The 24,400-nt window shown below is 34.8% G+C and overlaps 1 protein-coding gene and 1 long non-coding RNA gene across 7 annotated transcripts; one reads left to right on the top strand and one right to left on the bottom strand.

Moving 5' to 3' along the window:
* Positions 1–7,742: 7,742 nt before the first annotated feature.
* LOC141626650 (uncharacterized) lies at positions 7,743–8,344 on the bottom strand. The gene is made up of 2 exons (XR_012536249.1): positions 8,167–8,344; positions 7,743–7,901 (listed from the first exon to the last, which is right to left on the bottom strand). It is a non-coding gene; the product is annotated as an uncharacterized LOC141626650 (long non-coding RNA).
* Positions 8,345–8,682: 338 nt separating this feature from the next.
* On the top strand, positions 8,683–23,052 carry LOC141633192 (protein SIEL-like). 6 transcript variants are annotated; one of them, XM_074445635.1, is made up of 8 exons: positions 8,684–9,283; positions 9,493–9,583; positions 9,720–9,800; positions 10,119–10,350; positions 10,795–10,986; positions 17,947–18,087; positions 18,447–18,536; positions 22,334–23,052. In XM_074445635.1, the coding sequence occupies exons 4-8, from the start codon at positions 10,144–10,146 to the stop codon at positions 22,589–22,591; spliced, it is 888 nt and encodes a 295-aa protein (XP_074301736.1). In that variant the 5' UTR covers positions 8,684–9,283; positions 9,493–9,583; positions 9,720–9,800; positions 10,119–10,143; the 3' UTR covers positions 22,592–23,052. The 6 variants fall into 6 exon arrangements, 5 of the variants coding, with proteins under 5 accessions (XP_074301735.1, XP_074301734.1, XP_074301736.1 ...); XM_074445634.1 differs by having other exon boundaries at positions 8,683–9,583; XM_074445633.1 differs by having other exon boundaries at positions 8,683–9,649.
* The last annotated feature ends 1,348 nt before the right edge of the window (positions 23,053–24,400 follow it).

Raw genomic sequence — 24,400 nt, 5'->3', positions numbered from 1 at the left:
ACCAAATAAAAGTATTATAAAGGCTTAGGGGTAAGGAAGACAGTCTTCCCGAAAAACACAAGAATTTTTCTATGATAATAAATTACAATAGAATTTTGGACAATGATGAAAATACCTAATTTTAATGGCGCATAAAATAGAGATCAAACAAAGCCTTCCGCTTCTGCTTCTGCTTGGGTTAGCACAGAGTTGTGGACATATATATATATATATATAAAACTGGGTTGAAGCGTTGTGGATGCGCCACATGTCAACCCAGCTTTAAATACAAGTATTAATTACAGCTGAAGATTAAATAGAAACATAATAAATGTTGTATAATTCTCAGCAAAATATTAATTATAGCTTAATAAATTTTATTATAAAATTATATTAAATAATTACGGTGATTTGATTCTAAATTTATTAAAAAATTATTTTGATAAAAATCCTAAAATGTAAATAATTACGTTTATTACGAAAAATGCTTCAAATTGAGTATAATTTTCATTATATTTATTGAAATTTTTTGATTTGTAGAGATGATTAAAGTGAGTATCCATAATATATATGTTTACGTAAAAAGACATTTTGAGAAAGGTATAAAACTTAGACCGTTAAATCCTAAGAAAAATATATTTGGAAGAGTCCTTGTATTTCTTAAAACATAACTTAAAGAAAACTACTAAGAGATAAGTTTTTATGTGGGAATGAAAAAACTATATTGCGAAAAATTGAATACATATGTGATTTTGATAGGTTTAAATAGTGTGCGAGTATGTATGTACACAGACCACAGTGATCGCGAATGCATTTAAATAATCAAAACAAAAGTAATGATTATTAAATAATACTCCCTCCCAGTCACTATAATGTTCCCTCTTTCCCGAAACGGATTATTCAACTAATGTTCCCCTTTCTATTTTTAGAAACTTTTACTCTTATTTTATTCATTCCTCTCTCCTATCACCAAACCCCGCACAACTCTTTTACTCCTATTTTATTACTTTCATTTATGTTTTGGCCCCACAATTCTTTATTTAACTACTAATAATTCATTCCTCTCTCCTATCACCAACCCCACACAACTCTTTTACTCCTATTTTAATACTTTTCCTAAATTATTGTGCCCATATCAAATGGGAACAATATAACGACTGGGTGGGAGTATAGTATTATAAAAGACATGAAAAAGTAGAAAAAACGTTACATTTTTCTTTAATATCTTCAATTAAAATACGTATACGTCAAGTATAAATATTGATTATGTCTAGCTAAATATTACTTTTAGTTAAATATTTTATATGTTATATTTTAAATACTTTGAAGTTAAACCTCAAAAAATATTATTTGAGAAAGTTTAACCTATTTTGTTTACAGGTAAACTCTTAAACATCATTTATATATATATATATATATATATATATATATATAGAGTAAGGTTCAAATGAGTCCTCTACATCTATTGAGTTCCTAAGTCCTATTATGGGCCTTTGGATGAAGAAGATGAAGGGATGAGATTACATCTCAATGGAGGGCCACAAATGAACCTCACTAATCCCCTCCTTAATCATTCCTAACCTCCTCTTCATTTTAATCTTCCTCCTCTCATCCATTCATAATCACTCTTCATTTATCAGCTTATCTCTCCTCATTCCTAACAAACATAAAAAACAACAAAAAGAAACTCAAAAAAAAAACCCTCAATCCCTCACTTACAAAGAGAAACCCGACAACCACCGTCTCCCACACCGGCCAACACACCACTGCCACCCACCTTACTCCTGCCGCCGCACAACCACACGACATCCCCACCACCACCGTCGGCCTCTATCAACTCTGACCAACCCCTAAAACTAAAACCTAGATCTACTCTTCCCCACCTACCTTCCTCATGCCTTCCTCCGACCACCACACGACACCCCCACCACCACCATCCTCTTTTATTTTATTTTCCTTTCTTTCCATCCTTCCTTCTTCCATTATCAGCCGTCCTTCCTCCTCCAATTACCACCACGACCACCTACTCGGTTTTTAAAGAAAAAAAAACTCAGATCTAATTGTTTGTCACGCCGCACCACCTCTCTTTCCAGCCCTGCCGCACCACCTCGCCGACAACCAACAACACCACCCTCCCTCAGTCAGACAACCCTACTCGGTTTGTGTTTGTCGTCGTTATTTGTGTCGTGAATGGAGGTAGTGCGGTTGTCGACGTTATTTGTGTTTATATTTTCAGATTTATTTTATTTCGGTTTTTTTATTTTATTTTATTTTATTGTTGGTTTTGATCTAGTTTTCGACATTCGTTCGTTGTTGGTGGTTGTTTGTCGTTGGGTTTGGTGTGTGTCGGTTTTTTTTGGGTGGATGTGATGATTTTATTTAATATTTTCAAATCTCATTAATTTCTGTTTGGTTATTTTATTTTTTAAGATCTACTTTTTTGAGTTTATTTTAGATTTAGTATTGTTGGTTTTTTTTTTGGTTTTTTGATTTTTGTAGTTACATATTATTTTGTATTAAAATTATAGATCTTGTTTTTTTTTAAAAAAAAAATTGCACTATTCACGACTAAAGTTATACCCTTTAAACATTAAAGTTACATAAACTTTAATGTTATTTTTGTTAAGTTTTAGATTTTTTTTTTTAAAAAAAAATACATTCTTTAGTTTTTTTTTAATAAATACTGGTGGTGTGTAGGTGGTGGTAGTATGGTGTATGTTTGTTGGAGGATAAAGTTACATTCATTCTTATTGAAGTTACATATCTTCTATATTGGAGTTACATTCAAATTTATATATTCAAAATCACTTTAGTCATTTGATATATTAATTTGAATTTATATTGTTATGGTTTGAAATTTAAATTTGGACTAAAGTTACTCGATTTTGGACTAAAATTACACAATTTAGGACTAAAGTTATAGAAAAAATGAGTAAAGTTACACTGGGACTAAACTTACATAAATTTCAATTAGTTTATAAAAAAGGACTAAAATTCCTTAAATTTGGACTAAAGTTTCACAAATAAAATACTAAAGTTACACATTTTTTGACTAAAGTTACAGTCGTCAAATGCTAAAGTTATATCAAATTGACTTAAAATTATATAAATTCAAATTTATATGTTCAAAATCAATTTAGTCATCAGATATATTAATTGAATTCATATAACTTTAATGCTTGAAAGGTGTAACTTTAGTCAATAATACTATAACTTCAGTCATATAGTTCATTTTGTATATTCCATTTTATACATTTTTTTGAGTTTATGTAACTTTAGTTTTTCTGATTGTGATTGTAACTTTAGTCCATGACGGTGTAACTTTAGTCCATAACGGTGTAACTTTGGTCATTAATACTATAACTTGGTCGTGTAGTTTATGTAGCTCTATTTATTTGAGTGTAACTTTAGTCCACTGACAATGTAACTTTCGTCCATAATAGTGTAATTTTAGTCCTTTCTTATAAATTCAGTGGAATTTATGAAATGTTAAGACAAGCATATAATTTTAGTCCATGACGGTATAACTTTTGTCCGGTGTAACTTAAGATAAAAATAAACAAATTATATGAAATCTATATTAGTAGATCTAAGATTAAAATAAAAGTATCTCACAAAATAAAAACGAGATTTAAAAACCCGAAATCTTAGAAAAAAAAAGTATAACAAGACGAGATATGAAAAGAATAAATAACAAGACAATAATCAAAATAAAAAACAACAAATTTTAACAAATAAAAATAAACCGACTCCAAACAACCAACAAAAAAAAAAAAAAAAAAAAAAAAACGAAAACACGAGACCCAAAATCCGGGAAGAAAACGAAATTTGAAAAAATACCCGTAGTGGGGTAGGCGGTGGTGGGGGTGGTGGTGGGGTTGACGGCGATGGTGGGGGTGGTGGGTGGTGGTGAATGAAGAAGAGAAGAGTGGATGATTTATTTGGGTTTTTGGGTTTTTGTTTTTTTGGGTTTTTGATTTTTTGGGTTTATTTATTTCTTTGGGTTTTTTAGTTATTAGAATTTTTGTTAGGATTGTAGAGAAATGAGAGAAGAGTATTTTTTTGTTAGGATGAGAGAGAAGTAAGTGGAGGAATAATAAGGTAAGAGAGAGGGGGGGAGGGTATATGTAGTGGGATTAGTGTTTAGTTAGGGAGTAAATAAGGGAGAGTCTTAATTACCCCCATAATCCTCATTTTGCCTTTCAATCTAAGCCCTCCATTCTCCAAGATCCAAGGGCCTCTAAGAGGACTTATGGACTTAATAGGGGAAGGAGGACTCTCTTGATCCTTATACTATATATATATATATATATATATATATATATATATATATATATATATATTTGTTTAAAAATACAAAGGTGCAATTTTTATAGATATGTTTGACACATAACAGATGCAAAACACAATCAAAACATTTGAATAAGTTGAATTTAAACTATATATGTTTAATACATAAATATCAGACGTTATAGATAAAAAGAATTAAAAATTACATAAAATTATATTCACATCATTTTGAATAAATATTAATTGATTTAGAACCTAAAGTATTGTAAAATGATATAATTTGAGAATTTAATGTTGATTGTTGCATTATTCGAATAAATTTTATTTTAATTAATATGATATTTGATTAGTCACAAAATAATTTATAAAACTTTGATCAACATAATCATCACTTATTAGTTTTAATTAAAATTGTATGTATTTTATTTTAAAATATTAAAAATAAACCTATAAAAATTAAATTTGAGAAAAATTAATTTATTTTTATTTATAAGTAAAAATATTAAAGGTCATATACAAATTATGTTATTTTTCTTCAATTATAATAATTAAATTTTAAAACAGGACGCGCGAAGCGCGGGATACTACCTAGTACTTACTTTATATCCTGGTAATTAATTAACTAAATAAAGTTACTTTTTGTTAAAATATATTGTTGAATTTTTCAATGGTTAGATGAGTAATTGCCTTTTTGGAGGGAAGGTTAGACGCATAATTAGTTAAAATACTTGATGTATCAAATGGGTCTCTAAAAAAAACTGCTTACAATTAGTGCATACCTTCTCTATTTATATTTTACTCTTTCCATCTCCCGTAGGAGTATGCACAACAATCTTACCACAATAAGAAGAAATTAGTTAATATGGTCACAATTAAAACAATCCTAAAATATAGTGCATATCTTCTCTATTTATATTTTACTCTAGCTACCCATCTCCTGTTGGTGTATGCACAACAATCTGGCCACAATAAAAAAAATCAGTTAATATGATTACACTTAAAACAATTTGTACGTAAAAGTAAATACCCAAAAGCATAACAAATATCAAATACATATAGATGCATGCACAACCCGTTAACTAATAGTAGAAACAACTATATTGCAAAAGACAAACAAATCTACCACGAAGTATATGAAAAAAAAAAACGTGAACATCAAAATTATGGGTGAGAGGAGTCTAGAAAAACTATATTTATACATAGTAAAGGTAGCAATTGTACTTCCAATTAAAAACGTTTACAATTATATCTAGTATTCGAAAGTTTTATCTTATACTTTCCTAGTCCAATCGAAACCCAAGAAACCATCACTGAAGAAAACATGGAGGATGACTCAAAAACGTGTATGTGCATATACTCCGTATAAGATTAACTAAGGGGTCGTTTGGTTCAACAAGTTGGAATGGAATGGAATGGAATTTGATAGTAGGGTGGTATGAGGTTCTAAATCCATACTTGTCTAAAGGTGTTTGGTTCACCACAAATTATAAAGAGGAGGAATGGAGTTTGAATCAAGGGGAGTGTGGCACAGGTATGGGATCCCAGGGGTTGGGGTGGAGTTAGAATCCATTGGGTATCTAACTCCATTCCAAATCACCCCAACCAAACAATGGAATGGATCTAATCCATTCCATTCCATTCCAATATACCCAACCAAACACCCCCTAAATAGTTTAGTGATAATTATTAAGTTTTTAATTGATGTTTGTAGTTCGTAAAACTTGAGACTCTAATTTTAATTTGTTATAAATAAATTAGATTAATTAAATATTTTAATTTTAATTTTTTAGTAGCTTATTAGTCTTTCACGAAAATTGGACTCTCTTTAATCGCTCAAAAAAAGCTTCCTTTATTAATATAAACTAGAGTTAATGCCCGTGCATTGCACGGGCCTATTTGTAATGTTCTATTGCACATATCATTTAATTTAATTTCTCTTTATGGTTGATAATACATTATTATATCACGAAAAACAATAAAAAAATTTTATTATTTTCTGATTTAAACTTTAGTAATCTCATGATTAAGCAAGGTAAGGGGCTCAAATATCACTTTCACACATGACAATCACACTTATACCAAATTCTTCGTCGATTAGAACTCTTTAAAGAAAGATTTATTTTAAGCCTTACATTGTAGTTATATTCCTATCTTTTTGTTATAGTATTACGTTCTACATTAAATTCAATAGGGATTAAGTTTCAAGCCTTGTTAATATGTTAAATTTTGTTAGACGGATCACTGTCAAAAAATATATTAATATGAGTTTCCAAAAGTATGGACTTTATAATATCTCTAAAACCTCCAGTATAAAATTTTTATTCGAAACAATCTGTTTTACACCCGAATTTCAATCTTAACCGTCTCTTTCTTGCTTAACTTCGGTATTCTACTATTACGTTATATTTGTGCCAACTTAATGTATCATATAAATATTCATAAATAGTTACATGTTTATCTTTTTCAACCAAATTTCATGCATTATCAAGTTATATTCTTGGACTCTAATGATCGGCACTTGCATTCGGTATGTTCCTATTAGGATTGTAGACATGAATCAAGATTATGTTATACAGCAAAGATCAGAAAATGATGTGTAATGAAATAAGGAGTTTGTCCACCATAAAAACTATTCTATTCCTGGGTTAGGATGCAATGATGTAGGGAGGTATTTTTATTTCAAAAAAATCAATTGGTACTTGTTTTTGAGCATTTTTGTATTTTTTCTGAGCTTATTACCTCAAACTTTATTTGTTTTTGAGCATATGTGTATTTTTCCGAGTTTATTAAAGTTTATAAGTTAGATTTTAATTTTTTCCGTCAAAACTCAAATTTAAGTAAGTTTGAATGTAATGTTTTTGAGTTTTAATGTAATTTTTTTGAGCTTAATATTGTAGTGAATGAACTCAAAAACTTTATAGTAAAACTCATAATTTTTAAAACAAAGCTCAAAAACTTTATTATAATGCTTCGGAAAGTATAAAACTTGTGGTAGACATCGGATGTATAATCCAACTCAAGACGGTCCCTTACATCAATCTATCAATTTCTCTATATTCCAAAGTTTGTTAAAGTTTCATTTTAGTATAGGAAAAACTCATGGAGTGTTTCATTATAGTTTATTAATCGTAGTGATGAAATTAAGACGCAATCTTTAAATTAGGGCTTTTTAATTTAATTGTATTTCTGTACTCCTACTAACACTACACGTGAAAAATTGATTCAAGCATACATATGGTCATGCATATAAAACACATGATAGAAAATCAAGTTCAAACGTAGAGGGGAAGTTTCGTGCTTTCATTGCCTCATGTATAATTGAGGTTTAATTTAGGGCGAGTTCTTCGTGCTTTCTTGTGCGTTTACACTCAACTACTTTTAATTAATAGCAAGAAGGGGTAATCTTATACCAAGCATTCCATAATAAATTGATTTAAATCCCAAATACATTTGATGATATAAAAATCCAAAAATCAAAGTCAGTTCTTCATCTTCTTGAAATAATCAAGGACAGGATTATCGAAAAATTAAGAGAAAAATTTAGAGCTTATTCGAAGGAATAAACATTAACGCACATATTTCTCACTCTGATCATCATCTTCATCGTTGCATAAGTATTGTCTTCAAATCTCCTGTTTGAATAAAAGCACACATAAGATGATAAGAATAATTTAGAAAAAAAAAACTCATTCATCAACAGAGTAAATAAAGCATGAAAACAATATATTGCCATCATTAGTCTTGATTTATAACAAAATTAAGACTAAACTTAATCATGACATATAACCGGGAGAAACGTGCTCCATCTATCTAGCCTAAATTGTTATGCACGGTAAAATAAATCAATAACTAAATTAACATATACAATGATAAACAAAAGAAAATTCAGTTTCTTACCATCAATTGTCATACTTTGCTTGGAGATTTAAATCCTTCATATTCAATCTGAAAGCCAAATAATTGGAAAAGAAAATGAATAAATGGACAATCAATCAATAATAAGCGCAATAGTTACACATATAATGAGATTTAAAACACTTTAATGGGTGGAAATTTTATCTAAAATAGAGGAAAGAACTACCACGCAACAAATAGTATTGGCAAGGTTAGCTCAAAGCCCGAAAGTTTATATACACATAACATACCACGCAACAAATCAACAATAAATATGCTCATTATAGAATTGTAGTTGTAGTCGTCTATTAGTTATTCGGTGATAGTCTATCTTTTTTATTGATTTTTGTTTTTCTATTTCTTATTTTAATTATTTTAATGTATTTTAGAAAGTCCATAGCTTGAAAGAGTTTCGGAAAAGTTGGACTCTCTAAAATCGCTCGAAAAAAGCTTCCTTTATTAATATAGATAGATAGATAGATAGATTGAATGAATTGATTGATATTGAGAAAAGGTTAAACACCCACCACTAGTAGTGCTCTCTCTCCAAACCCTATCATCTATCAGGTCACTTATTACAAACCCCACAACCTCCGACGCCACTATCACCGCACTGCTCCAAACCCTAACCCTCCTACTCTCCGGCTCTTTCCACCACCAAACTCACCTCCACATTATATCTCTCCTTTCCCAACTCTCCCTCACCCGCTCTCATATCTCATACTCCCTCCCCTTCCCCACTCTCCTTTCTTCATCCTCCCCACGCCTCGCCGCCGCTACTCTCTACCTCCTTCTATCAATTCCTGCCTTTGATTTTCATTCTGTCGACGACACCCTCCTTATCTCCCTTTCTTTCCGCCCTTGTATCTCCGTTCGGGTTTGGTTCCATCCCAATACAGCCAGGTTCAATATTCAGCCTAATTTATTGGTCACTGTGCTTCTAGGCTGTACCAAGGATCCTTATCCCAATGTCAGGGAAGCTGCACTTATGGCCTTGGTCTGTCTTTGCCAGCCTGCCATTGTCATTCAGGACTCTGATGTTGTTGACTTGTGCTATTTTCGTGCTGTTCACCTCCTCTCTGATCCTCAGGATTATGTTCGACAAGCTGCTGTTTGCTGCGTGAGCCTCTCTTTTTTGTTTTCTTCTTACTTTTATCTTGATTCATTGCTTTTATCATTTCGTTGCATTAAAATTTCTTCACAAGGAGGATGTTTCTAAAGACCATATATTCGTTGACAGTGGGAATCATCTGTTTAATATTGCTAAAGTTGATGCATCGTTTCTGGTATATCAAAATTAAATTATTTGCGGTTTAATTGCTGGAATAGGTGCCGGTGCCAACGGGTGATTTTGAAACTCGGCTTGCGACTTATAATTTTATTCACACATTTGCAGCGCCAATCAATTTTATATGACAAGGTGATCTGCAAAAGAAATTAAAGATGTTTCGTATACTGACTCATTAATCCCACCTGGGGGAAAAGGGTTAGTTATAGGTTGGTTATCTTGTATATAACTGCGTTTCACGGTAGTTAAAAGTGTTTTGTAAGTTCAGGCTGGTGAATGGGGACGAATGATTGCTACATTGAAACAAGAGGGACATCAGAGAGACTGGTTTGATTTTGTGTTTCTGCAGGTAATCGTCCTGGATAACAGATACTTTATACATGACTGATATATAAATGTGTGTTGTGGCAAGGATTACACGCTCTTTAATTCTGATTATGATACGTAACTTATCATCCAGCTTTTTGCTTTGGGATTGATGCACTTTGATTGAGTGGGAATACAAAAGAATATATCATCTGAAGTTGAGCTTAACTTGTATATTACACCAAAAGTTGTGACTATGCTTGTAGTCTTCATGATCATTTTGCTACTATGTTTCTCTAGTATTATTTTTTCAGCTTTATTTTTAATATGAATTTGCTAATGCATTTGTTTACCCTTTCAGATCTGCTCTACAGTAAGAGACATGAATGTCAAAGTCCGAGTGGAAGCGTTTACTGCTCTGGGAAAATTTACGTGTTTCGGAAGTTATTTTGTTGCAAGCCCTGTCCAAAAAAGTCCTAGTAAAGTTGAAGGATAAGCAAAACCTAGTTCCGTGCAGTGCAAGGCAATGTAAAATCCATGTTGCCAATGCTGCTGGTGCTTTCATTCATGGCCTTGAAGATGAATTCAATGAGGTAAAATCACACACTAAATTACCCTTGTTAACTTATTTAGTTTTAGATTTTACAGCTAGAATGGTAATGGACTTAGCTAGTAGAAAGACATTCCTGCTTTTGTTTATGTACTCCGTTAGTTTTTGGTCATTCAATTGTTATATATGTCCTTTTCAGGCTTTAGTTTCACTAAAAGGAAAATGTGAAATTTTCAGTGAAATTGAAGTTGCAACAGGGAAAGAACTCGTGTAGCTAACTATTTAGAACTTGATCTTCTACTCCAGTGCCATGGCATATGGAATCGTGGTCCCCTTGAAACTATTAGAAACCCAAGGTCACTATAGCATATTTATCCGGAAGTAATTGTCATGTTTATGACCATTCTAGTACAATGTTTATTGACAAAAAATTGCCGATATTCTTGCTATTGAAGGTAAGTTAACCCTTTATTTGGCTACCTTGAAGGTACAACAAGCTGCCTGTGTCACCTTACGCATGCTCCCTGCCGTCTCTGGTCAATTTGCTGGGGAAGTTTTTAATATAGTAAGCGATGTTCTGAATGACGACTCAATTATTGTCAGGTTAGAGGCCTTAAAGACACTGCACCATATGGCAGTTTCCGGATGTCTAAAGATGCAAGAGGAACACATTGAAATGGTATGTGATAGGGATAAACTAGGTGTCGTCAAAAGCTAGAATTAACCTATCAAATTAACAATTTATAAACCAAACTCAATTCTACACTATGCAATTAAGAATAGTAGTAAAGGGAAGTAAGGGTCGAACCCAAGAGAAGGGATTTAAAGACTAAAAACTTGAATTGTAAACTATTGACTACTAAGTAGGTCTCTACTACTAATTAAAATCCTAATGACGAATTAAACTTAACAAAAGGTACTAATCACAAACTTGAATTGTAAACTATTGACTACTAAGTAGGTCTCTACTACTAATTAAAATCCTAATGACGAATTAAACTTAACAAAAGGTACTAATCACAAACAATGGGTATTAACAAAGATCAACTAGTAGGAAACATAGATGGAAAAGGATTGGTTTTGGGAACAAACATGGGAATAAGAGCAAAGATTGAAGATCTTCCTATTGAGACAATTCCACAAACAACTAGTATGCAAGATTCAATATTAAGGGGAAACTTGATGTAATTCTCTCTTAGTAACCCAACAATGGTAAAGCTTGACTCCTTTTTTACTCTCTTACAAAAATCTACCCAATACTATCACCTCAAGATGTTGATACATGCAAATTAAACCATCTACACATATCCTTCAAACTTAGACAACAAATCATTAAACCATGAAAAGAGACTAAGCATGAGCATTAAGAATTTACCAAAAGATGAAGCTAGGATCAATTCCTCATAAGATTAAACCATACAAATGAGTAAAAGACATGGACTTTTCTATTTGTTGTAAGAATCCTTTAAACCAATTCAACAAACAACAAACTTGCTTCAACAATCCCAACTAAATTAAACAATTTCCTTAGGATTTGCACTAGTCAAGTAAATAACATGCAAGGATGGCCAACCCAAACATTCAATTCCTCAACATAAGAAATTAAGCACAAGAAAAGAGCATTAGATAAATTAAGAGAGGTTAAGAGTCCCCCAATTACCAAAGTTGGATACTTTGATCAAATTACATCAAGCAAAAGGAAGATTAGCCTTCCATCTTCTTAGAAAAACCCAAGAATTGAAGAAAGATTAACATCCAAAGCTAAAAGATTACAACTTTCACCCAAAATAAAGTGTTCTTCCTACTACAAGTTTCTAGAGATTATTCAATAATTAGATGATTAGATGAGAGTAGGAGTGTCTTTAGATCTCAAAATTCTAGATATATATAGGGAGGCACGAGAATCTAGGTTAAGTCCCTTAAGAAAGCCCAAAACACGGAACCAGAGTTGCGATAGCAGCGCGTATTTGCGCAGGCTGCCCAAACAATTGCGCAGGCTGCGCCTTCAAACTGACAGCAGCAACTTGCGAATGCCATATCTCTCTCGTTTCTTGGACAAACGAGGCGTGTGACCTACCGTTGGAAAGCTAAGATCACAAGCTTTCATCTCCAATTGGCCTTGCGTCAATACGAGCTCTAGAACTCGAGATATATCCATTTGAAGTTGACCCTTGTGAAACCGAGTTTTCAATTCTTCATTTTGGCTCTTGTTTGTCTATGCTAAGGCATCAAATCTTCCATTAGCTTACTTTTCTTGACTTTGAACTTATTCCCTTGGCTTACCTTTTGCTCTCCTTCTTCACCTTGGTAAGTTATAAGTTAAGACTCTAAAATTACAACTAAAAGTGCAAACCGGTATATTACAACAAGTCCAACTAAAACACGGTATCAAGCATGTTTATTGTGATAACATTAACCTATTGACTCGTCACAATTTGACACTATCAAATTCCCCCACACTTGGACTTTACTCGTCCCGAGTAAAACTCAAGACTAATTACGAAGGTACACAAGTCCATCAAGTGAGTGTAAGAGAATCCAATTACTCTTGCCTCACTACAACCTTCTTATAACTTCCTCATTGACAACCACCGATAAAAAGAAAATCTAGACTCAAAGTTTTTGCACACACTCTTCACTCACTCACCCTCCTTATTCCATCCCTCACACAAGACACGACACAACTCCAACTCCGACACATCACGCAACTCCGCCCTTCTTATATCACCAAAGTAGTAATGGTCACTCTTGTCTTATCCCAAGACAATAGCAAAGTGACCCATCAAAATCCTCCTATCAATCACAACTCATCACTACTTATAACACCCCCTTATCACTCCATATATGAAAATTGTGCTACTTGGTCGGCCAAACTCCATTAAGCATCAACAACACAAGTAGCCAAATCAAAAATCCACCAATTTGGGACAAGTTCTTGTGACTCAAAATAAATTAAATTCTAGACCTAACCTCCTTCCAAGACCCTCCTTATCACTCCCTTCTTATCCCTCCATCGTTTTGGTGTTACAATTTTCAATTTTTCGACTTTTTTTGTTTGAAAATCCCTCATTTTGCCTAAGGTGCCCTTTCGGGTTTTCACCTTAGCTTTTTCCTTTCCTCTCATCGGTGGCTCGCAACTCGATTCTTCATTTTGCCCGGAATGCCCTTTCGGGTTTTCATTCCGTCCTCGGCCACCTTTTCCAATCTTGCCTAGGTGCCCACCCTTGTGGGTTTTCACCTAGCCGGAATTTCCAATTTTCAATTTTTTTTTTTTTTTTTTTTTTTTTATGCATCAAAACATGAAATAAAACTTACATATGTTGCAATCAAACTCCTCCCCCACACTTAGTTTCCACATTGTCCTCAATGTGGAGGAGATTACTAGAAATGCAAAGGAGAGTAAAGAAATGTGAAAGGAGTACGGGTTGCCTCCCGTAAAGCGCTTTTGGTTTTTGTCGTTTGCTCGACGCCTTTTCAACATTTTTCTTCTTCAAGAATCAAGAGTGGAACAACGCATCGCCCTTAGTAACTTGTCATACACACTAGCCCATAAACAAGAGGCATGACCATAACATAGATCACCCACATAGCAAGCATAAGTAAGGAAATAGTAAACACAAGATAAGTGTCTCACGTTTTCATACCCAAGGAACGGTTTCTTGTCACGATAAGGCTCTTTGAATGATGGAATGGACTTGGTGAAGACCAAGTAAGAATAAGGGGATTCATGAGCTTCTTTGGGTGATAAGCTTGATGGCTTTTCAAAACAAATTTGAGGTGGTTCCTCCTTGAGGGGGTATACCTCTACAAACTCATTTTTCATTTCTTCTTTAGCATCTTCCTTGACCCCCACACTTACAAGTTTCATAGGCTTTGGAGGTTCCCAAATCATGTCTTCAAGAGCCTCCACCTTCTCTTTTTCTATCCCAACCACCTCAAAAATCATTGCTTCTTGGTCATTCTTCTCAAACACCTCACTCCCCGATTCTTTAAAGGTCAATTCCGGGTAAGAGTTACTATGAACCAAAGAGTTGTTTCCAAGGTGTGAGGCGTCAACTTCGGTACAAGGAATGTGGATAGGGATCTCAATGGATGGCAAGGCCAAAGAAGGTTTCAAGTCACACATATCATCCTCCTCATCAAATAGACCCTCAAAATAAGAGTTGTCAAAGGTGCAAACAACCTCTTCCTTAACCTTACTTCCCTCATGTTCATCTTTGTCAACAATTTAACCCAATGACTCCTCACACGACAACTCCTCACCAAGGCCACTAAGGACCGAGGAGTTGTCCTCATCCACATGACTATTACTCGAGGAACCACCATCACTAGTGCATAAGGTGTCGGTAGATACCACAACGGGGGAGTGGCATGGAAGTGTGGTGAAAACATAAGCATCCTTCTCATCATCCCAAAAACAATACTCTTTATAAGAGTAGCTCGTATCAAGATTAAGGGGAGGAGGGTTTTCAAACTCAAAATCATTCTCTTTATCATAGGAACCATCATCAAAACACTCATTGTCTAAAGTGTGAATAACCTCTTCATGTTCTACTTCCTCAACTAATTCACTCAACGATCCCTCAATTTGAGGCTCATCACCATGAATAGCCTCACATGCTACACTAGGGAGTGAATTTCTCAACTCCAATTCTTTACTCGCAATAGCCAACATAAGGAAAAATTTCCACTTCTCTTCATAGTTATAGACATTGCCAATAAATTCTTAATTAGTCAATTTATCGGTAAGGAACAAAGTTTCTTCATTCAACCCATTATATACCACATTACAATGCTTTCTCATCTCATAAGGGTATTCACGTTGAGAGTTAAACTCTTTCGTTCTATTAAAAAACTTGTAAAATGGTTCATCATGAGTTTGGCGACAATAACGAGTAGCCATCAAATCAAAGAAGTAAACAAACTAAGGCAAGTAAAGGAGTCCTATATTTACAAAGACTAACTATACTAATTAAAGACCAATAAATTCTTGTTGCCCTTCCCCGGCAACGGCGCCAAAATTTGGTAACGCAATAAAACTAGGTGTCGTAAAATACTAGAATTAACCTACCAAATTAACAATTTATAAGCCAAACTATACTCTAGACTACTCTAAATGATAAAGTAATATAGTGCAAGTAAGGGTCGGTCCCAAGAGAAGGTCTTTTAAGCTAAATACTTGAATTGTAAACTATTGACTACTAAAGACAAGATTATAAACAAACAATGGTTATTCACAATGGCAAACAATAGAGAGACATGAAAAGGGGGGTTTTTGAGTTGATTGGTGACATGAAACAAAGTAAAATTTGCAATCTTAGTCTAACAAGCAATATAACAAACACTTGGTGAGTAAGATGATTCAATAATTAAGAGAATTAAGAGAACTTGGTGCAATTCTTCCTTTGTAACCAACAATGGTAAAGTTTAACTCTTTAATAATTCTCCTCCTAATTTCTACCCAATACTTTCAAGTCAAGATAATAACATGCACAAATTAAACCATCTATGCATGTCCTCCAAGTTTAATCAACAATTCATTAAACCATGAGTGCAAATAAAACATGAGCATTAAGAGTTGTGCCAAGACAAGAAGCTAAGATCAATTCTCAAAATATTAAACCATACAAATGAGAAAAGACTTGAAATTTCCTACTTATTGCATGAATCCTTTAAACCAAATCAACATACAACAAGTTTGCTCCAAACAATCCTAGATAGATTAAACCATTTCTCTAGAATTTGCAATAGTTGGGTAAATAAGATACAAGAGTGATCAATTCATACATCCATCTACTCAACATAAGAATTTAAGAACAAAGGAAAGATGATTAGATAAATAAGAGGAGATTAAAAGAGTCTTACAATACCAAAGTTGGAGACTTTGGATGAATTACACCAAGAAGGGAAGGATTTAGCCTTCCATAGTCTTCAAAACCCAAAGAAATAAGGAAAGATTATAACTTTTGAATGGAAATAGTCTCTAAATTATTACAAGATTAGAACCCTAACAATGAGATTAGATGAGATGAAAGGATGGTAGGTGAATGTTTTAGGTCTTCAAACTCTCGGGTATATATAAGGCTTCACGAAAACCTAGTAAGATTTTCACTTAAGAAGCCCACAAAGAAGATTAGAAAAACCCGTAAAGCAGAGCTCCTCAGGCTGCGCAAGCACTGTTCTTGCTCATACAAGACTGCGCACCTGTTTTGCAGGTCGCGCATGTGCTCGCATTTTGGACTTCTATTTTCCACGAGCTAGACCTCTTCAATTGCCTTCATTTCTTCTAGTCTTCATTCCTACTTCTCCCAACTAGTTTTCGGGTTACAAGTGATCCTCTTGTGCCTTGTCTTGACCTTTGAAAGGTGCTCTATTGCCGCTCGGGTTCCATGCATTAAGGATTGAGTGCCCAACCGAGTTAAAGTGCACAAGTTACCACCACATAACCAATTGCCAAATGTTAGGAAAAGTGTACCAAAAGACCCATATTAAAAGACACGAGGGTGATAAAATCGCCCTCTTAGACCGACACAATTCATTACTATCAGTATGCCCTAAGTACTATGAGTATATATGAAGCTATGTTTTTGAATTTGATAGCCTGATATGTTTTGTCCTAGCGGCGTTTTATCTGTTCTAAGAAGCTATTGTTGATGTAATTCAATTGCAGACTCTGTTCATCTGTGTTGTATAACCTGATGAGGGAAGTATTGGTTTAGGACTTTAGGCTAGACAATAAAGTAATATCTGTGACTCTAAATTTTATTGTTTGACCACCTTTATTATTGGGAGTTACATTCACATCTTTCACACGTGATCTGGTGGACGTGGAGAAATTAAAAATAGAGGGAAATGAGGAAGACAATCGTCTTGAAAGGTTCCGATGCTTGGGATCATGGGATGTCATTGAGGCAAACAGGACTATTTCCCTTGTGAATATTTGCCTGAAAGTCACATGCAAGTGAGCAGCTTGATACTTGCGTTTCAGGAGGCCAAATATTTCCTCAAGCTTGCAGAGATCACCTCGTTGGTGCTTGAGCCATTACTATGACATATCAGCTGGTTGCTTCATTCACTTGGATTCACTACATTTGCTATTGGACCTAAATTTTAGATGAAAAATATGCGAGAAAAGAAAGGCGGTCACACTTACATGGGAGTGTTTGTGTGTTTTTCATACCCAAAATAGAGATGTAGTGAATTAATTTTAGTGAATTCACTACATTTCCATTGGAGCCAAAGATTCATTACTCTTTGGTTCTGGATTATGATGGAATAAAGCAAAATGGCTCACTAAAGTGGCTGCGCTTCTTTCTCTTGTGAAGTAGCGGTCCTTCGATGCAGTTCTCGACGTAATTTTCATCTTGGGTCATTCGGAAACACTTCTTTGTGTTGCTAACACAAGGGTAAGGCTGCGTACATCCGACCCCCCCTTACCCCGCATTTTGCGGGAGCCATTGAGGCACTGGGGTAATGTTGTTGTTGTTGTTGTTGTTTAATGAAGGATCGCATAGTGAATCCAAATGAATGGAGGGAGTTTTTGATATTCCACTTATCATGTGATTTCGTATTTCTATTTTCTTTGGCGACAGTCTGTGAGAGAAAGAGCCAAAATAATTTTCATTTTCTCCTATTGCAGTTACTTGGTACTCTGGTGGATAGCTGTCTGCACATAAGATCCGAAGCAATATGTATAATTGGGTCTGTGAAGTTGCCGTCGCTGAAGCTATCTAAAGTGACTGTTGAAAGCCTCTTAGAATGTTTGGACATGTATCCAAAGGTTGTTCCTTATATTCAAGCACTTTACTATGTGTTCCCGTGTTACTCCGACTCTCCGACACGGTGTCGTGTCTGACACGTGTCGGCTATTCTGTGTGAATTTTCCTATTTTGTGGCCTAACTTGAACTGTCGTGTCATGTCGGACATCGACGCGTGTCTGACGCGCGACACGGCAGTTACATGAAGTGTCGGAGTAACATAGATGTGTTCTCTGTCAATTAGCTTTGAGTGTGACTTTTATTTTCCACCGAAATCATGATTTATACATCTCATTCCAGATAATATTCAAAGTCCTTCATCTGTCTTGCACATTGTCGTCCATGCTCTGATTCTGCCAATCATTGTATGTGCAATTTCAGAGTGAAGCCGATATTTTTCGCGCCTTGTTTGGTGTGGGTCAGAATAATGGAGATCATTCAGTTGGCATTGTTGACAATTTCGACCATGAGGTTAGTTGTCTTTCTCCGTCCTCGATTTATGTGTGTGTGTGTGTACTTGTGTTTGTTTGTGTTTAAATTAGATTGGTAACTTATTCTTGTGCTGCCTAGTAAAAGCTATGTAACGATAGGGCGAGGCCATAAGATTTTATAAACTAAAATAAGTGAGGTGAACATCGTTCCAAGAGCGGACCAAAGACCGAAAATTGAAAATTGGTGGACCGAAGAACAGACCTACAGATTTTGGTTTCGGACCAGACCGAATCCAAAATGCGACTGTCTTGGACCGAAAACCATGATTTCCCTCTATTACGTATACAATAATTAAATTTATATTTCACTTAATCAAATATAATGAATGATCTACCATTGTTTAAATTAGATAACCGTTAATATTAAGCTGTGTTACGTCGACACGGTAGGGTGTCGTGACACGCACCCCAACGATTATAACATTGACACGGCTTTGACAATTAGGCACGAAATAGCGATGAAATCTTACCTTTAGATTGGGGCGATGGTTTGTTCGAGGCTTACAAACATTGCAAGGCGGCGTGGTGGACAAGTGCAGTGAGGTGGCAAGCGAGTGTCTCATCGTTAGGGTTTGCGTTGTCTTACGCTTTGGTATAGTTGTTTTAATAAGTGGGCCTTTGCTTTATGAGCTTTATCTAACCGCCTTGCCCTTTTATCGATGTGGCATATTTCTATTCTTAATACTAGGTCCACAATGGCGAGAGAATGGCAAGTGGGGGTAATGATGGGTAGTGGACTCTAATGCCCCTCACCAATTTTATTCTGATATTTGAGTTTTGACATGCTTCTCACAGACATTCAGAGTCGTGTCGTGTCCACTTTGTAGGTCAAGACACTCTGTTGACCGTGTCCACGTATCCTAAAATTTCAGGAATTACGTGTCCGATACTTCGATAGGTGTTGGACACCGACACTTGTCGGTGTGTTTGAGTAACACATATTAAGCTTATAATGTCTTTGGAAGGTAACTTGCTCAATTGTCTGGTAAAAGTTATAAGGATCAGTCTAATATAACAGCAAATTCGGTCAATTCAGTTTGAACTCAATTGACAACTTGGTTCGAAGACTGAAACTACAAAAGATGAGGACCGAGGACTGGACCTAAATGAATTTGGTCTGGGTTTGGGTCTTATCCAGTCTATTTTACCGGTTTGAACCTAAGCTTTCTCAGCCCTAGTTCATTCAATCATATTGTTGGATTTTTGAAAGTGTGCAAAAAATGATCTGTGTTTTAGAGGTGTTGTCAATGCATTGGGTGCGAAACCACAAAGACTAAGGGGGTGTTTGATAAGAGGTATTCAAGAAAGGGAAAGGAAATGGACCATTCCCATTCTCTTTGTTGATGTTTGTTTGATACGTGTTTCCATACGCTTTACCCCTTTTTCAGATTAGTTATACCACCCATTCCCTTAGATTGATTCCCCCATGCCCCTGAGAGTTTCCCAAACTCAAGCCTAAAAACCACATAAGGTGGTTTATTGGGGTGGGGAAGGGATATCTAGGGTTGTGCGCGAGGTTCAGTAGGTAGGGATGTAAATTCTGGCTGGAGTGTGATGGGGAGGGAAACACCGACGAATGGGACGGAGGGAGTGCCGTCGACTAACGGTGATAGCGGTGGGGGTGGTTTCATGGTAGCGGCAGTGGAGTTGGGGTGGTTAGTGGGCTGGAGAAATATTTTGTCATTCTCTTACCTATTCAATACCAAAAACACATGAAGGAATGAAGGGTTATTCCTTATTTCCCATTTGTTGTTTCCATTCCTTTACTCCTTCACAAACAAACGCCCCCTAAGTTAGTATACTTACGTAAAATCTGGTAAATTTTACTTTGTACATGCTTTGTTAATTTTATTAATTCGTTTTATTAGGAAACATTTATTTGCTACGAGTATCTTGTATGATTGTCAGTTCGTAATCTATTGGTGATTTGACTCATAATAGTTGCGTGGTAATTGATTATCCATGATGTGTACTTTATCAGCTATGTGTTAGGGAACATGGTTAAGCTTTGTAAAAGTTATTAAGTTCTTATTTTGCCAAATGGAGATATCTTGTCATAGATGCCTTATCTGTCAAATAACTCCTAACTCAATGTTGGTATTGATGCCTTTTCCTCCTGGACTTTCTTAATGTAGCTGTAGTTGCCTCCAGTTAAGCTCTTTTATCAACTAGCTCCATTCTGTCCTCGTCTCTTCTGGATATCGTGGAAGATATTTCCAGTTTCTAACTAAATAGTAAACCTATTCTGTATTTTTTTTTTATTTGTAAGCTTCAAGAATGTATTTTCATGTGGGGCCACTTTACAGGTAATCCATTAACACATGATGATAGCTGTATAGACGAAGCAATTATGCACGGGCACATATTTGTCGCTGTTTACACATTTGCCATCTTATATGTCTTTCGTATTTTCAGATTTTTCAGGTGATCTTGCAATTAGTTTAGCTATCTGTAAGATGCTGTTATATGACAAACATGTTCTGTAAAATTCTGTTGATAATTATTTTAAGGAAAAATTACAAATAACCACCCCGTATTTGCGATTTTTTACAAATTACCACCCCATATTTGCGTTTTTACAAATAACCCCCAAACTTTAACGTATATTCCCCAATCGCCCCCGTATTTTTATTCCGAACATCATTTTCTTTATTTCCCGACTTGTTAAGTGACGATTTATGTAAAATACCAAAACTACCCCATTTACTTATTACGCATTACTCTAAACCACAACACACTGATTATTTTCATTTCTTAACCCAGATATCCATTTCCTTCCTTCTACTCTAACCCTAAATCCCAATTCTCTAATCGTATCCCCAATTTATCTTCTTATTCCCTAATTCAATCAATCGATCACTGATGAACCCTAATTAAGTCGATTAATCGACTGCCCAATTAGTAATTGAATACATTCAACAATTACACTTGGGCAACCTAGATTGCAATTAATTCCGCCCAGATTTCGTCGGTGTTTGCAATTAATTCCGTCCAGATTTTCGTGAAATAGCCAGTTTTTCGTTCCAGATTTTTAATTTTTGGGTTTTTTCATTTGTAAGATTAGTATCTAAAAATATTTGTATTTTTGTTGAACTATGTTGGCGGAAATGTCGTCAAGTGCAAGTAGCATTTGATTTCGGTCTTGGCAAGTCATTCATTTAGGTAGCATGAAGATGAAGTTGTAATGTTCTAAGACGATGTTGTTAAGTTCGTAATGTTCAAAGACGAAGTTGTCAAGTATGAATTTCGAGGCTATGTGTTAATGATATGGGATTGTTAACCACTTGTTATTGATAATTTGAGTTTGTGTTTAGAAGTTGGAATCTAGACGTTGCAATAGATTGAAGTTTAGATATGAGATTATTAGCCTGTCCCTGGTCATGTTAAAAATCCAAGCAATGCATCACCTAAGAGCTATTGTTCTTTTGCAACTTTAACACACTAATTACGATTAGAGTAGAAGGAAATGGATATCTGGGTTAAGAAATGAAAATAATCAGTGTGTTGTGGTTTAGAGTAATGCGTAATGAGTAAATGGGGGTAGTTTTGGTATTTTACATAAATCGTCACTTAACAAGTCGGGAAATAAAGAAAATGATGTTCGGAATAAAAATACGGGGGTGATTGGGGAATATACGTTAAAGTTTGGGGGTTATTTGTAAAAACGCAAATACGGGGTGGTAATTTGTAAAAAATCGCAAATACGGGGTGGTTATTTGTAATTTTTCCTTATTTTAAACCATAATTGCTCTTACTAGGCTTTGCTTTCTTTTTCAGGTTGAGCCTTGTGGTGATGGGAAATTTGGTTGTAATAATCATAGAGTAGCTGGATTGATAGTTTTGGCCGTCTCCGCTTCCCTTAAACATGAAAATTTCCGTTGTCGAATTCCACAAAAAATATTTTCTTATGCAACTGCATTCTTTGGACGGATCTCTCATGCTTTTGCTGATATTATTGATGCCGATTCCCTTTTGCAATACTTATCTCACTGTGGTATAACTGTCTTTTTGACTTGCATGATGACCATTGTGTAGTTAGATTCTACATGTTTTCATGTTAACAGTTCTTGTGACATACACGTGATTTGTGTTCTGAGGCACAGTCTGAACCTGTATGCCAACCAGTCGTAGGTTCAGCTTCTAAAGATCAGCTTCAAACACCTGTGCTCATCTTGGATGCTGTAAATTTTATTTCTGCATCTGTCACAAGTCTATGGGGCCTGGTAAAATCCGGATGCACAAGTGAAGTTTTGAGGGCATTAAGGTGACAAAATTGTTTTAAGGGTTTTCAGTTGTCTCTGTTGTTGCCATTTTGCGCCTTAGTATATAACACAAATTCTAATGAGATGGTCTCTTGATAAGATTATCAAACTCATATATGGGGTAGTTATTTCTTTTTCGTCATCTTTTGCGAGTTAGTGGGTATATTGGTAGTTTCTGAGTTTAATGGGTTTAGCACACATTATATTAATATGAATGGTAATGCTTTTTTCAAAGCATCTTGTGCATGCGAGTTCTAACATATTGTTAGCTTATCACTAAAAGAATTGATCAGAATTATCGAAATGCATGTTTGTGTTATACTCAATCAAGGTAGAAGCTGAGAAATGTTTTATACCAAGGTAAAAGCTGAGAGATATATGTGGGAAGGAAAAATGTCACATAAGAGATCATCACTTAACACACACGTCTTCACATTCACTAAAGTTTTGTATCTTCAACAATTGTGAATGCTCTTTTGAGTCAGTTTCATTTTTTTTAATCATTTGTATTTTGTATTCTAATTATTAGGTTATGGATAGGGTTTGTCGTGGATCGTTTCTTTCTCTTGTGAAGTAGTGATACCGAGTTTGTCGTGTTCCTCGATATGCAAACAATATTTATAAACTCAATACCAAACTAATGAATGTAGTAGGGTAGGAGGTCGATCCACAGAGATGGTGTTTGGCTCTTAGATTGATTGTTTCTAGCAAATGTTGAATGATTGATAAACTAGCTAATAAGACTACAACAAAAGCAAGCAAATTGATTAATATGCTAATTAAGGAAGCTAGGGTAGCTGGGTTCACTCATGTGGATAAACATTGAAACTTGGCAAAGGTTAACAAATAATCGAGGCAAAATGAAGGATAAATCTCCCTCTCTCGAGGTAAGGCTAATCCAAGGCTAAACAAGTTTAAGCTCTCACTTAAAACTAATTAAAGCCCCCTAATTATCATGTAGTATCTAATCGCAAGCTAAGCTCTCACTTAACAAAACATAAGATGGTGGAAGAGACTCAAACCCTCACTCAAGCAATTCCACAAACACATAGCATGCATGATAATAGAAGAGGATTACCATGGATTAATTATAGTCCTAAGCTAATAGCCTACCCAAACTACTCACACAAGATCCCCCCTTCTCCCCTAGTGGAAGACTACTCACACATATGAGCCATAACAACAATCAAAGGAACAAACTTTGACATGAAACAAACACAAGAAAACATATTGTAACTATACTAATTAGGCAAATATAACATGTAAACAATTGAAGAAAACAATGAAATTAGGAAGAGAATTATACCCATAATTAAAGGAGCAACCTTGGATTGAAATAATAAGGAATGAATCTCTTCTTCTTTCAAATTACAACCCACTAATCAAAATGTAAACTATTGAGAATTGTAGAACTTGAATAAACTAAAGATGGATTACATTAATTTGGAAGAAAGATTACAACTTTGATTAAGGAGAAATTAAGAGAGGAAAATGATTTAGGGTTCTTGTCTTACAAAATGAGAGACTAATTTTCTAATCTAATTGGTTGAGTAAATTAAGCTCAGGTAGACTAATGTGAGGT

The sequence above is a fragment of the Silene latifolia genome, chromosome Y (assembly GCF_048544455.1).
Source record: "Silene latifolia isolate original U9 population chromosome Y, ASM4854445v1, whole genome shotgun sequence".
NCBI lineage: Eukaryota > Viridiplantae > Streptophyta > Magnoliopsida > Caryophyllales > Caryophyllaceae > Silene > Silene latifolia.
The sequence above is the reverse complement of the archived record's forward strand: the minus strand, read 5'-3'. Positions and strand labels throughout refer to the sequence as shown.